The sequence below is a fragment of the Ornithorhynchus anatinus genome, chromosome X5 (genome assembly GCF_004115215.2).
Source record: "Ornithorhynchus anatinus isolate Pmale09 chromosome X5, mOrnAna1.pri.v4, whole genome shotgun sequence".
NCBI classification, from domain to species: domain Eukaryota; kingdom Metazoa; phylum Chordata; class Mammalia; order Monotremata; family Ornithorhynchidae; genus Ornithorhynchus; species Ornithorhynchus anatinus.
The window spans coordinates 7,670,359-7,685,371 of record NC_041753.1 but is presented as its reverse complement, the minus strand read 5'-3'; the positions used below and the strand labels follow the sequence as shown (position 1 = coordinate 7,685,371).

Below are 15,013 nucleotides of genomic sequence, written 5' to 3'. Positions count from 1 at the left end.
TTCCCTGCCCGTGAGCTCCTGCCCACGAGCTCACGGTCGAGAGCGGGAGACAGACATTAATATCAATAAATAATTATCTGAAAGGGCGCCAGGGTTCTGGAAGTCCAGGGAGCCTTGAAGCAGCACACTGGAGGGAGTTGGGGTGGTAGGACTCAACCAGTGGTATGTCTCGAAGCCTTACTTTGTGCAGAGCGCTGTTCTAAGCGCTTGGGCGAGTCCGATCCAACAGAGTTGGTAGGCACGTTCCATGCCCACAGTCTAGAAGGGGAGAGGGACATGAACATAAATAACTGACAGATCAGTCGATCGACGGTATTTATCGAGCGCTTACCGTGTGCAGAGCACTGTACTAAGCTCTTGGGAGAGTCAGTCGGTTGGTCAGTCGTATTTCTCGAGTGCTTACTGTGTGCAGAGCACTGTCCTAAGTGCTTGGGAGAGTCAGTTAGTCACTTGTATTTAATGAGTGCTTAGTGTGTGCAGATGACTGGATTAAGCGCTTGGAAGAGGACAGAACAACAATAAACCAGCACATTCCTTTCCCACAAAGAGCAGTGAGTCTAGAGGGGGAGATGGACATGAATGGAAATAAATAAATGACAGGCATGGTCATAAATGCTGTGGGGCCGGGAGCAGGGGATGAATAAAGGGAGCGGGTCAGGGTGACGTGGCCGGGAGGGAGAAGAGGAAGCGGGGGCGCCTTGTCAGGGAAGCCCTCTTGGAGGAGACGGGCCTTCAAAAAGACTTTTGTGGAGGAAAAGTAAGTGTCTGCAGGATATGATAAAGGAGGGCGTTGCAGGCCAGAGGCAGGACGTGGGCCAGAGGTGGGTGGGCACGTTCCCTGCCCACGAGGAGCTTAGAGGGGGAGACTGGACGGTAATGGCCAGGCATAATTATCTGGCGGGGCGCCACGGCTCGGGGAGCCCCGAGGCAGGACGCCGGGGACCCGGCGGGGCGGGGGATGAAAGGGGATGAAAGCGGGGACGCCGGGGAAGGAGCCTCGAGGCCCGGCTCCAAGCCCGCCCGCTGGAGAGACTCTTAACAGGCCCTCGAAGCCCGAGGAGAGGTGTAAGACGCCCAGCCCGGAGCGGGGGGTCACCGGGAAGGTCACGGGCCGGGGGGTGGGGACCCCGGCGCCGTGGGAAAGTCCCCACCAACTCCCTTACGTTGGCCTCTCCCAACCGCGCAGCGCAATGCTCTGTACGGTACTCCCCGAGCGCTTAGTACAGTGCGCAGTGGGCGCTCCACACCACCGTTTGAGGGCTGTCCGCTCCTCCCCCCCGCAATCAATGGTGTTTATTATTATTATTAATATTTGTATTTCTAAGCAGTGTGCAGAGCACTGTACTAAGCGCTTGGGGGGGGGGGACCACAGTAGTGGCTCGTCCTTTTCCATTCATTCATTAAGTCGTATTTATTGAGCGCTTACCGTGTGCAGGGCACCGGACTAAGCGCTCGGAACGTACAATACAGCAATAGAGAGAGACGGTCCTTCCCCACACCGGGCTCAGGGTCTACTCTTCTCCGCCACCCCTTTTTTTTTCTTTATTTTAAGGCAGAGGGAACCCAGGCGTCCTGCCCTCCGCTCCCTCCCCTCCCCCTGAGGGCTCCGAGCTTTTCGCATCGTAGAAGGGGAGACTTTGGGGGGCGAAGGGGCGGGGAGGGAGTAGAAACCGGGGGGGGGGGGGGAAGAAGAGGATGCAGGGGGACGGGGCTGGGGAGCGGGACGAGCCCTGGGACCCGGGAGGGGGCTGGAGGACGATGGCGATGGGCTGGCTCCGTTTCCCTTGTCAGCTGGGTGACCTTGGGCAAGTCACTTCACTTCTCTGGGCCTCAGTGACCTCATCTGTCAAATGGGGATGGAGACTGTGAGCCCCACGTGGGACAACCTCATTACCTCGTACCTACCCCAGCCCTTCGATCGGCGCTCGGCACATAGTAAGCGCTTAACCAATACCAACACTCTTATAGAGAAGCAGCGCGGCTCAGTGGACGGAGCCCGGGCTTGGGAGTCAGAGGTCGTGGGTTCTGATCCCGGCTCCGCCGCGGCTCAGCTGGGTCACCTTGGGCCGGTCACTTCACTTCTCCGTGCCTCAGTTCCCTCCTCTGTAAAATGAGGATGAAGCCTGTGAGCCCCCCGGGGGACCACCTGATGACCGTGGATGCCCCAGCGCTTAGAACAGTGCTTGGCACATAGTAAGCGCTTAAAGAATACCGACATTATTGTTATAATTCCTATTTCCCCCCCCCTTCCCTGCCGCAAGTGGGCCGTTCCACCGCCTTCTCCCCTGGAATGGAACCTTCCGGCCCCGCCCCCGTTGCTAGGGACGCCCGCGCGGTTGCCAGGGAGAGCCCCGGACGTGACGGCCGCCCAGCTCCCCTCCCCCCCTCCCTTCTCTCCCCTCCCCGCCGGGCCCGCTCCCCGCGCACGCGCACTCGCTCCTCCCCCCCCCCCCCCCCCCCTCCCTCCCCTCCCTCCCTCCGGCCCGTCCCCTTCCCGTCCCTCCCTTTCTGCCCCCCCTCCCCCCTCCCGCCGGGCTCGGGCCGGGGGGGGGGAAGAGCCGAAGGGGCGGAGCGGCATTGGCGGACCCAGGCAAGGGGGCGGGGGCTGCCAGCCCCGAGCCGTGCACCGTGGGAGGGGGCCCGCTGCGGGGAGCTCGGACTGCACGGCCGGCTGGGGAGGGGGAGCCGGGCCTCGACGCCCCCGGAGCGAGGAGCCGAGGGACCCCTCCCCCAGGAGGCTGCGGAAAAGTTAGAGTCAGATCCGGGCGGGTCGGACTGTCCTGGGAAGGGGGGCGGGGGCTGCCGGCTGTCCGGGGGGAGGGGGATCCGCGGGTGCCAGCTCCTCCGCCTCCCTCCCCCACCCCAGGCCGGAGCATGGGGGGGCCCCGGGCCCGGAGCCCCGCGACCCCCCCGGGGTCGCCGCCGCTGCTGCTGCTGCTGCTGCTGCTATTGCTGCCCCTGGCTCCCGGACCCCCCGCCGCCGACCCCTACAAGCCGGTCATTGTGGTGCACGGCCTCTTCGACAGCTCCTCCACCTTCCGCCACTTGCTGGACTTTATCAACCAGGTCGGGGGAGGCGGGGCTGGGGTCGGGGGGAGGGAAGGAGGCAGGTTTCGGAGCCCCCAGGGGAGGGGGAGGATGGCGAACGGGGGGCCCGTCACCCCACCGTTGTCCCAGAGGTGCCCGGGAAAGGGAGGCCGACTCCGGGTCCCCCTCCCCGTCGGCCAGCGGCGGGACTCCTCCGTCCACCTAAACTCTTTGGGGGTCACGGGGGAATTCATTCGTCCAGTCGTATTTCTTGAGCGCTTACTGTTTGCAGAGCACTGTACTAAGCGCTTGCAAAGTACAATTCGGCAAGCACCCTCCCACCCCCCGGGCTCCACCCCTGGGCAGCAGGGCCTGGCATCCTGGCAGGCCTGAGACTCTTCAGAAGAAGGGTCAGGCCTGGCATCCTGGCAGGCCTGAGACTCTTCAGAAGGGTCAGTGCGCGACCAGTCTCCCGACACCCTTCTTCTCTTGTGGACAGCAGGGCCTGGCATCCTAGCAGGCCCGAGACTCGCGCGAGAAGTTGGGTCGGTGCTGGACCCGTCTCCCGTTTCCCCCCTTCCCCTGTGGGCAGCGGGGCCTGGCGATCCTGGCCGTCGCCCATCACCCCTCTTCCCTCAGAGGTGGTCGGGTCCAGCGGTACGGTTGGATCTGCGTGGCTCTTCTCCCCCTCCCCGGGGCCCAGCTCCCGAGGGCAACTTTGAGCCCATCTGGGCAGCTTCTCTCACCTCGCCCCGGAAAAGGAGGCTGTAGCCGAGTGATGTGACCCCATCTCCGAGTGCCGCCGGGCAGGGCGACGGGGTTGGGGAGGGGGCCGGTCCCGGCCTTCCTGAGGCGGTCAGAGGGTGGTGGGGGAAGGGCTGAGAACGCCAAGCGGGCCGACCGACGGCCGGGGGCCCGGGCCAAGCTAGGCCGGCAGAGGGGAAGGACCCCCTCGGCCGTGAGGCGGGGGCTGCCACGTCGGGCCAACCGGAATCCCGGACGCCTGTGAGGCGACGGGGCTACCGATCAGGCGTGGACCTGGGGTGATCCCCTGGTGGGCCGTGCCGTGGGACCGAGCCCCCTGACCACAGAGATGGGCCCAGGGGTTTCTGACATTCCCTCCCCGGGCCGTGTCCGGCACAGACTCACCCCGGGACCCCGGTGACGGTGCTGGATCTCTTCGACGGCAGCGAGAGCCTGCGGCCGCTGTGGGAGCAAGTCCAGGGCTTCCGGGCGGCCGTGGCCCCCATCATGGAGCAGGCCCCCTGCGGCGTCCACCTCATCTGTTACTCCCAGGGTATGACCCCCCCCCCCCCCGCTCCCTCCTCTCTGACCGCTGACCTCCGCGTCCGGGTCGTCCTCTCCGACTCTTAAAAATGTGCCGGGTACTGTCCTAAGCGCTGGGGTACATAGGAGCTAATCAGGTTGGACACAGTCCCTTTCCCACGTGGAGCTCACGGTCTTCATCCCCATTTGACAGATGAGGGAACTGAGGCCCAGAGAACTGAAGTGACTTGCCCGAGGACACTCGGCAGTTAAGGGGCAGAGCTGGGATTGGAACCCAGGTCTCTAGACTGTGAGCTCGTCGTGGCCATGGAACGTGTCTCCCGACTCCGCTGTATTGCACTCTCCCAAGTGCTTAGTACAGTGCTCCTGCACACAAGTAAACTGTCGATAAATACGTTCGACTGATTGAATACAGCAGAGGGAGCTCAGAGTCTACAGCTGGAGACAGACAATTAGGATAGGAGAAATAGAGTATAAGAATATCTACGTAAGGATACACCCCCAGTTTCTCTCCCTGTGTCCCATCCCTTCCCCTCACCCCGGCCCCGAGTTAGGAAGTCCTTCCCGAAGTCTAACCAGCTCCCTTCTCATCGCGGCGTCCGTCCGGCGGTCCGCGTCCCCCTCCACAGGGGGCCTGGTGTGCCGAGCCCTTCTCTCCGTCATGGACGACCACAACGTCGATACCTTCATCTCCCTCTCCTCCCCGCAGATGGGCCAGTACGGGGGTGAGTGTGCGGGCCGGGGAAGCGGGATGCCGGGGGTTCGGGAGGGGAGCCGTGGCGGGGGGGAGGGGGAGGAGAAGGAGGGGAGGGCGACGGGGGGAGGAGCTGAGACGGGTCGCCAGACCCCCGAGGGGCAAAGCCAAAACCCGCACACCCGCCCACCCTTCCCCCCGACTCCCACCCCCGCAACTGCTCCACCCCCTCTGGCCCCTCCGCCGCCCCCCAGCCCCTCCATCCCTCCCCTCCTCCCTGCGCTCTCTCCCCAGACACGGATTACCTCAAGTGGCTGTTTCCCACATCCATGAGGTCGAACTTGTATCGCATCTGCTACAGCCCCTGGGGGCAGGAGTTCTCCATCTGCAACTACTGGCACGGTGGGTCAAGCCACAGCGGCCGACTCACGCCCACCCTGCCTGCCAGCTGGACGGACGGACGGCCTGCTCCCTGTCTCTCTGTCCGTCTGCCTGCCGACCTGCTCTCTCTCTGTCTGCTGGCCAGCCTGCTCTCTATAATAATAATAATTATAGTATCTGTTCAGCGCTTACTGTGTGCCAAGCACTGTTACAGTTCCAAGTGCTGGGGTAGATACAAGGTAATCAGGTTGTCCTACGTGGCGCTCACAGACTTAATCCCCATTTTACAGATGGGGTCACTGAGACACAGAGAAGTTAAGCGTCTTGCCCAGGGTCACACCGCAGACAAGTGGCAGAGCTGGGATTAGAACTCACGTCCTCTGACTCCCAAGCCCGGGTTCTTTCCACCTAGCGACACTGCTTTCTCTATCTGCCCGTCTGCTAGCTGGGCCGCTCTCTGTCTGTCGGTCTGCCGGCCCGCCTTCTCTCTGTCAGCCTGCCTGCCGTCTGCCTGTCTCTCTGACTGTCTCTCCGTCTGTCCCTTCCTCAGATCCTCACCACTCTGACCTGTACCTCAACGCCAGCAGCTTTCTGGCCCTGATCAACGGGGAGAGAGACCACCCCAATGCCACCGGTGAGTGGCACCGTCCACCTCCCCCCCCCCGCCTACCAGCCTTTTTTCCTTTTTCAAAAATGGACTTTAAGAGCTTACTCTGCGCCAGGCACTGTACTGAGCACTGGGGTAGATCTAAGCTCATCAGGTCTCACATGGGGCTCGGTCTAAGGAGAAGGGAGGACAGGCATTGAATCCCCAGTTTGGATGAGGAAATTGAAGCACAGAGAAGTGAAGCGACTTGCCCAAAGTCACACAGCAGACAAGTGGCAGAGCCAGGACTAGAACCCGGGTCCTCTGCCTCCCAGGCCCGGACTCTTCCCACTGGGCTGTGCTGATTAAGCCCTCTTTTCCCTGGCTCCCTCTCCCTTCTGTCTGAGGGCGAGAGGTCAGCGGCGAGATAGACGAGATTGAGATACAGCGGTAGGTTGGCGTTAGAGGAGCGAAATGTGCTGGCTGGTAATGGGGTGAGGGGGATAGGGGCCAAGGTTAGGGCACATGCTCCTCCCCCAGCCCCAATTCCGTGACTCACTCTGCATCTTCCTCCCCCTTCCACCCCATACCCCCGTACGGTCCCCGGGCCCGGCAGTGTGGCGGAAGAATTTTCTGCGCGTGAAGCGGCTGGTGCTGATTGGGGGACCTGACGATGGCGTCATCACACCCTGGCAGTCCAGGTGGGGGCTGGCGGGAGGGCCGGCCGGGGGGGGGGGTACACCGGGAGGAGAGAGGGAGGCGGGTCTGGTGTTGGGAGGCAGGGGAGGACAGGAGGGGAGGGACGGGAAGGAGGAGGGAGGCATCCGACGCGAATCTCCCTCCCCTTCCCATCGGGTCCCCCCTCCTCACCCCGGTCCGCCTTGTCCCCGTAGCTTCTTCGGCTTCTACGACGCGAACGAGACCGTTCTGGACATGGAGGATCAGCTGGTGAGAGCCTCCCGAATCCCTGATTGCCCCAGGCTCCCCTTCCCTGTGATCATCCTGCCCCAGCTCCCCAAGCATGGGCTCGCCCAAGTTACCCTCTCCTCCACCCAAAACTGAAGGGTCCTGGGCAAATACCCCCACTGCCCCTCACCCACCATCTGTCTTCCCCTCCCCCGGCATCCCTCCACCCTCCCACCTGTGTCTCTGCCCCCTGTTCCGGGCCAGTCTCTCTATTCATGTCTCTCCACCCTCTTCAAATCAATCAGTGGTATTCATTCATTCAGTCAGTCATATTGGTTGAGCACTTATTGTATGCAGAGCGCTGTACTAAGCACTTGGGAGAGTGCCAAACCACAATAAGGAGATACATTTTCTGCCCAGGATGAGCTTACAGTCTAGAATAGGGGGTTACCATTTATTGAGCGCTTTCATGTCAGAGAATTGTACTAAAAACTTGAGAAAGTACCCTGTGCCCCAACTCATCTCTCCGCCCAGTCTCTCTCCGACTGTGGATCCGTCAGTGGTATTTATGAAGTGCTTACCGTGTCGGAGCACTGTACAAAGCATTTGGGAAAGTACCCCGTAAAAAGTACCCCGTGCCCCGTCCTTTCTCTCCACCCGTGTCTCTCCCCACTGTCGATCGATCAGTGGTATTTATTCAGTAACCGCAACATAGAACTGTAGTAAGTGCTTGGGAGCGACCCTCTGCCCCGGGCCTGTCTTCCCCACCCGCGTCTCTCCCCTCCATCCACATCTCTCCGCACCTTCCGCAGGTGTACCTCCGGGATTCCTTCGGCCTGAAGACCCTGGCGGCCCGGGGAGCCATCATCCCCTGCCCGGCCACGGGCATCCCTCACACGGCCTGGCATTCCAACCGCACTCTATACGACACCTGCATCGCCCCCTGGCTCTCCTGAGACTCCGCCCCCCCCATCTATTCCCTTCGGCCTCCTCCTACCAGCCGGTGGGGGCCTCTCTGAGTCCTGGCTCTTTCGGAGCTCCCCTCTCCTCCCCCCAATCCGGGGGGCCCCCAAACCAGGGCTCCTCCCCAGTCACCTCATCCTCGGACCCGACTCTCAAGTGTCTGACATTTCCCCTCCTTCCCCTTTCAGGGCTCCCCAGTTCTGCGAATGTAGCTAACACCCCCCCCACCCCTAACCCCACAACTATCCCCAGAACCCCATTTCTGCCCCTCGCCCTCTGGGCCGTGCCCTCCCTCTGCCCCCCCCCCCCCCCCCCCCCCCCCCCGAGATCGGAATTTTATCACTCTGGCAGCTGCTGCCGGCCCCTACCCTGAGGGGTTGGGGGGCCCGACGGCGAGGAGGGAGGGAAGGGCCCGACCCCCATCAGGATGACTCAGGATGTTTTTATCTCCCGTTCCCCAAGTACGTGAGTCCCCAAGTCCTGCCCTTCCCCGTCACCCCACACCCCAGAACCCAGCTCCCCCAGTCCGGAGTTTGGAAGATTTTGGGGGGGGCCCGGGTGGGAGCCTGCTGTGAGGGGTGTCAGTGTTGGGCCCCGCTCAGGCCCCCGTTATGAGCGAGAAGTCCGTTAGTCGTGCCCGAGGCCGGCGTGGCCCATCTCAGGTTTGAGCTGTCCCCCATCTCCACCCCCGTCCCCCCCACTTTCACCACCATCAGTGTTGGGGTCTCACCCCTTCCCAGCTCACCTTGGACCCTCCACCCATACAAGGGGATGGGGGTGAGGGCAGGGGAGAGTGCCTGGTCCCTCTGGGCCCAATCGCAGTTCCTGTATAAGAACGATGGTATTTATTAAGCACTTCCTACGTGCCAAGCACTGTGCTAAGCATTGGAGTCATTTCAAGATAATCAGGTGGGATGCAGTTCCTCTCCCGTTTGGGGCTCGTAGCCTAAAAGGGAGGGAGAGAGCTGTAATTTTATCCCCACTGTACAGAGGAGGAGACTGAGGCCCAAGCGACTTGGCCCAGGTGACCCAGCAGGGCAGTGGCAGAGCTGGGCTACGGACCGACGTCTCCTGACTCCCGGTCCCGGGCTCTTTCCACTAGGCCACACTGTGTTTATGGAAATAAAGTTGGTTCCCGTTTACTCTGTGCCCGGCTGGGTCACTGTGTGTTACGGGGAAGTAGCCGGAAGGGGATAGGGCCGACGGCTGACCGTATGACTGGCAGTGTGACTGTCAACTGACAGTGTGACCGACCGAAATGCTGTGACCCTGAAGGCAGAGAGGGATGTGGGAGGCAGGGGATCCCGATTAGGTAGCCAGGATGGGTGATTAGGATCCCAATGGGAGCAGGATGTCGGGGGGAATGGGAACCCGAGTTGGGCTTCCTGGACGGAGTCCTGAGGGGGATGTCGGGTATCGGAAGAGTGTGGGGGGGTCCGTGAGGGAGTGGGCAAGGGGGGGGTGCTTCGGGTGTGGCCCTGAGGGGAGCAGGGTATGTGGATCCTGGCCAGGGTAGGGAGCTGGGGGTTGGGGCGGGGGGCGGGGGGCGCCGGGCCCAGGGCCCGGGCCCAGACCTAAGGTTTCCGGCCTCTCAATGCCCGTTTGTTCAGGTTCCTGATTCTCTCTGGGCATTTTCCTGTTGAGGACAATTCCCTTCCTGTCCAGCTCCTGAGAACCGGGGAGCCTAGGGGCAGAGCTGGGGGAACCTGGACGCCTGGGTCTATTGTGGAGGGACAGCGGGGTTGGGAACCAGGACCCCCGGGGCGGGGTGGTCTCATGGGGAATGTGGTGCCCGGGTCGGGCCGGGGAGCGGGGAAGGAGGCGGGGGACCGTGGGTCAGGGGCCCGGGCCCCCGCGGTCTTTGCCAGGCCGGGCCGGGGGTGGGGGTGACAATGGGCGTCCTCATCCCCCAGGGATGGAATTCCGGCGGGACAATGGGGGCCCTGTGTGCCAGCCGGCCCCGGCCGAGACCGGGGGCGCGGGGAGACGCTGCCCTCATTCACCACCCGCCGCCCCCCGACCTAAATGCCACTGGGGGCAGAGACGCCGGATTGACCAGATTGACGTGGGTTTTTCCCCTGCCTCCCCGGGCCGGCTCTGGGGCCCATCCCCCAAGCTGGCCCCCACCCCATCCCTCTCACATCTCTCCCTTCTCCCTAGTCTCCCCCTTCCCCATCCCGCGTCCTGGGGGTCAAAGGGGAAAGACGAATGGAGGGAGGGGGCTAGCGGGGTTGGGGGAGGAGAAGAGAGATCGGGGAGTGCGGGCCGGGGGGCCGGGCTGGGCTAGGGGCGGCGGCCGCCCCCCGCCTCCTACCCCTCGCCCCCCGCCCCCGCCGTCAGCGGGGACCCGCCTCCACCGTCTCGTCTGCGAGGTATCCCGGGCTCAGCTTGCCCCAGTCCTGCTTGCCCCAGCCCCGGGGTCACAGACCCAGAGACGGAGACAGCCGGGCCCGGACACTGTTTCCAGGTTTCAAGGTGGGTGAGGGACGGGGAGGGGGCGGGGGTGGGAGGGGGTCGGTGCGGTGGGGGGGGATGGAATGAGGGCCGCTAGCCCCCCGCTACCCCCGCCCCATCCCCGCAGGGCTGCCGGCCCCAGGGGTCGGGCCGGGCGGGGGTCCATGGCCCGAGCGGCGCTGAGCCCGTCGCTCCTGCTGTCGCCACTGCTGCTGTTGCTGCTGGTCGGAGCCCCGGGGGTCCGCGGGGACCCCCGCCAACACAGGTGACAACCGGGGGGTGGGGATGGGAGGGGGCTCGGACGGGCGGGGCCTCATCACCTGTTCTGGTGGGGGTGGGACCTCGCCAGGTGTCCCGGAGAGGGTTAGGCCTCGCCACGTGTCCTAAAGACCTGACCTGACCACGGGTTCTGGAGGGAGCGGGGCCTCACACCTGTTCTGGGGGGGGGGACGGGGGACGGGGCGGTGGGACCTGACCACGTGGTCTAGAGGAGTCCCGGGTGGGGGGGTGGTCATCACCTGTTCTAGAGATGGGGGCGGGACCTCACCAGGTGTCTCGGAGAGGGTGAGGCCTCACCAAGTGTCCTAAAGAGGGTAGGAGCTGACCACGGGTTCCGGAGGGGGCAGGGCCTCATCACCTGTTCTAGTGGGGGGCAGGCCCTGAACACGTGTTCTAGAGGAGGCGGGGGACGGAGGGGGGCTCATCACCTGTTCAAGAGGTGGGGGAGGCCTCACCACGTGTCCTAGAGAGGGCAGGCCCTGACCTCGTGTTCTGGAGGGGGTGAGGCGTCGAGTGAGTACTGTGCCGGAGATGGGCCTCCCCAGAGGGCTCCCCGAGGAGTCTGATGGAAGGGGCCGGGTGGCTAGCGATCCCCGCCGCCCGAGGCTCCCGGGGGCGCCGGGGGCCTGCTCCCTGCTCCCTCCCCATTTCCTCCTAGACAGGGGGTGTGTTCCACTCAGTCCCTGCGGGTCCCACTCCACTACAACGAGTCGTACAGTCAGCCCGTGTACAAGCCCTACCTGACCCTGTGCGCAGGGCGGCGCGTCTGCAGCACCTACAGGTGGGGACACGGGGCCGGGCCGGGGGAGGGGACCGGAGACGCGGGCCCCCCCCCAGACCGAGCCCCTCCTTTCCTCTTCTCCCGCTCCCTCCTGCGTCGCCCTGACTCGCTCCCTTGAGTCTTCCCCCTTGCCAGCCCCTCAGCACTTAGGTCCCTACCTGTCATTTGTTGATCTGAATCGATGTCTGTCTCCCCTCCTCTAGACCGTAAACTCGCTGTGGGCAGGGGACGTGTCTGTTGTCCTATTGTACCTTCCCAAGCGCTAAGTATAGTGGTCTGCACGCGGTGAGCACTCAGTAAGTACGATCGGATGAACGAAATGAACGAATGCCGTCCCCAGGACCACCTACCGCGTGGCGTGGCGGGAAGTTCGACGGGAGGTGCTGCAGACTCACGCCGTGTGCTGTCAGGGCTGGAAGAAGCGGCACCCAGGGGCGCTGACCTGCGAGGAAGGTGCGTGACCCCATGGGAGGGCTGCGGGTTGCGAGCTGCGAGGTGGGGCGCGGGGGGAACGACACACACAGCAAGAAGCAACGTGGCCCAGCCAACGCAGCCCAGGCCCGGGAATCAGAGGTCGTGGGTTCTAATGCTGGCTCCGCCACTTGTCAGCTGTGTGACTTTGGGCAAGTCACTTCACTTCTCTGGGCCTCAGTTCCCTCGTCTGTAAAAATGGGGATTAAGATGGTGAGCCTCACGTGCGACAACCTGATCACCTTGTATCCCCCCAGTGCTTAGAACAGTGCTTGGCACATAGTAGGCGCTTAACAAATACCATCATTAGTAGTAGTAGTAGTAAGGGCTCAATAAATACAACTGAATGAATAATTAACTTGAATCTACCCCAGCGTTTAGGACAGTGCCTGGCCCAGAGTAAATGCTTAAGAATAGTGCTTACCATTAAGAAAAAACCAAAATGGACATAAGTGCTGTGGGGCTATGGGGAGTATCAAAATGCTTAAGGGATATGCAGCCAAGTGCACGGTTGACTGTGAGGGGAGGGTGGTGTGATCCTGGGTGAGTCACTTAACCTCTCTGTGCCCCAGATTCCCCCTCTGTAAAATGGGTGATTCAATCCCTGTTCTCCCTCCCCCTTAGACCGGGAGCCCCGAATGGGGCAGGGCCTGTGTCTGACCGGATTGTCTTGTATCTATTCTGGTGCTTAAAGGCACAGTGCTTGATACTTAGTAAGCACTTAATAACCGATACTGCAATAATGGTGGTGAATATTATGACTATGGCGGGGGTGGGGGGAGCGTCCAAAGGGAACGTGAAGCGCCTCTGCCCGCCTCTGACGCCTCACCGCCTCCTGCAGCCATTTGTCCGAAGCCCTGTCAAAACGGAGGGGTCTGTGCCCGGCCTGGCCAGTGTCAGTGTGCCCCCGGCTGGGGGGGGGAAGTATTGCCACGTGGGTGAGTCTGCATTGGGGAGGTGGGGATCTCCTCCCCCCCAAGTCCCCAAATTTCTCCTCCTCAAGCCCCCCTTCCTACCCCTCTCCCTTCAGGGAAGCGGCGAGGCCTAGCGGATAGAGCCCGGGCCTTGGAGTCCGAGGACCTGGGTTCCAATCCCTGCTCTGCCACTTGTCCGCTGTGGGACCTTGGGCAACCCACTTCACTTCTTTGGGCCTCACCTCCCTCATCTGTAAAAGGGGATTAAGCCTATGTGGGACTTGGACTGAGTCCAACCCAATTAACTGGGTTCTGCCCCAGTGCTTATAGTGCCTGGCACATAGCACCAACAAATACCATAAAAAGGGGGAGCCCGGTGCCCGGTTCTTTATACGCTCCCTCCTTGCCCCCCCACCCCCCACCCAGATGTGGACGAATGCCGGGCCGGGGTCCCCCTCTGTTCCCACCGTTGCCTCAACACGCGGGGCAGCTTCGTCTGCGGCTGCCCGCCGGGGCTGACCCTAGGGCCGGATGACCGGACCTGCCGGGAGGAGGGGCCCCCGGAGCCCTCACCCAGCCCCAGCATCCTCAGTGTGGCAGGTGAGTGCGGCAGAGGGCGGGGATGAGGGGGTCTCCCCCCAAAACCGCCGAGGCCTCCGTGTAGGCCACGTCCCCCACCGTCCCCCCACAGTGCGGGAGGCCAAGCAGGACGAGCGTGCCCTGAGGCGGGAGATGGGGGAACTGCGGATCCGCCTCGAGCAGCTGGAGGAGGTGAGCGGACTGTGGCTGGGAAAGGAGGGGTCCTGTCTGTCCGTCCATCCATTGCCCTCTCCCCTCCCTTCAAAGCCTTACTGAAGGCCCATCTCCTCCAAGAGGCCTTCCCTGACTAAGCCCTCCTTTCCTCTTCTCCCACTCCCTCTGCATCGCCTCTCCTCGCTCCCTTATTTATTCCCCCCTCCCAGCCCCACACCACTTACCTTCCATCTCTGTAACCTATTTCCGTGAATGTCCCTCTCCCCGCCACCCAGAATGAAGCTCGCTGTGAGCAGGGAATGTGCCCATTATATGGTCCTCTTAGTACAGTGCTTGCACACAGTAAGTGCTCAGTAAATACCACTGAGTGACTGACTGGCCCTCGCCACACCCCTCCGGGTGGCAGCAGGGGTGTGGGGGTGGTCTCTCACTCTCGGCTCTCTGTATCCCCCCCATCTCCAGTGGGCAACTCGGGCAGGGGCCTGGGTCCGCGGCGTCCTCCCCGTACCCCCCGAGGCGCTGCGTCCGGAGCAGGTGGCCGAGCTGTGGGGCCGCGGGGACCGCATCGACTCACTCAGTGACCAGGTGCTGCTCCTGGAGGAGAAGCTGGGCTCCTGTGAGTCTCTCCCCCAAACCGGGCGCAGCCCTAGCCTTGGGGGGTGGGGGAGTGTGTGGGATGTTTGTGGGTGGGGGTCGGGCACTCGGGCACCTACACGAGAAGCAGCGTGGCCTAAAGGACAGAGCATGGGCCCAGGAGTTCAAAGGACCTAGGTTCTAATTCCAGCTCCACCACCTCTGCTGTGCAGCCTAGACCAAGTCCCTTCACCTGTAAAATTGGGAAAATGAAAATCAAGCCCATTCACCTGCAAGCCCCCATTAGAACAGGGATTGTGTCTAATCTGATTACCTTGTAAACACCCCCGTGTTTGGCACTTAGTAAGCACTTAATTACCACATTATTTCTTCTTCCCACAGGTTCTTGTGAGGACAACAGTTTGGGGCCTGGTCTCAATCGCCGATGAAAGCTCACCTGATCTGGTGCTGGGCTTCCGCGTCCAACCTCCTGGACCCTAATTTATACCAACCTCTCTCCACCCCACTAACCCCCGTAAGGGCCAGACGCCTGGGTCCCCAGACCCTTGGGCTGCTGTGGACACCGATAAGGCGGCACAGTGGAAACGGAAATGACTTGGGCCCTAAGAGGTGAAGAACGGGCAGCTTGGGTTCAAGCGCTTAGTACAGCACTCCACACACGCCAAGCGCTCAACAAATATGACTGCTGCCTTCCCTGCCTCGCGGGGAGAAGGAGCCTGTAACCACTCCCTCCTTCCTCCCCCACCCCCGCAAAAAACCCAGGCCCGCTCTCTTCTGCGCTTTATTCTCCGACTTTGTTATTCGAATTAATAAAAACCATTGCCGTGGGCTCCCCCGCCTCTCCCTCATCCCGCCACGAGACCAGACTGGACTGTCCTGTGACCCCTGGGGGGAGGAGGATTGGGGGAGGAACCCCGTGCTAA

General features: G+C 62.5%; 2 protein-coding genes across 2 annotated transcripts; both read left to right on the top strand.

Annotated features, from left to right (window-relative positions):
• Positions 1-2,916: 2,916 nt before the first annotated feature.
• PPT2 (palmitoyl-protein thioesterase 2) lies at positions 2,917-8,991 on the top strand (the record flags this gene model as incomplete). Its single annotated transcript, XM_029055568.1, has 8 exons — positions 2,917-3,066; positions 4,171-4,324; positions 4,944-5,039; positions 5,303-5,410; positions 5,940-6,023; positions 6,592-6,676; positions 6,869-6,923; positions 7,694-8,991. Coding segments are annotated over 8 exons (876 nt in total), but the record flags the coding sequence as incomplete, so codon positions are not given.
• Positions 8,992-10,188: 1,197 nt separating this feature from the next.
• Positions 10,189-14,919, top strand: EGFL8 (EGF like domain multiple 8). Its single transcript, XM_029055374.2, is given in 10 exon segments — positions 10,189-10,319; positions 10,426-10,563; positions 11,236-11,358; positions 11,699-11,811; positions 12,671-12,744; positions 12,746-12,767; positions 13,170-13,343; positions 13,435-13,514; positions 13,959-14,112; positions 14,472-14,919. Coding segments are annotated over 9 exon segments (888 nt in total). The 5' UTR covers positions 10,189-10,319; positions 10,426-10,462; the 3' UTR covers positions 14,519-14,919.
• The last annotated feature ends 94 nt before the right edge of the window (positions 14,920-15,013 follow it).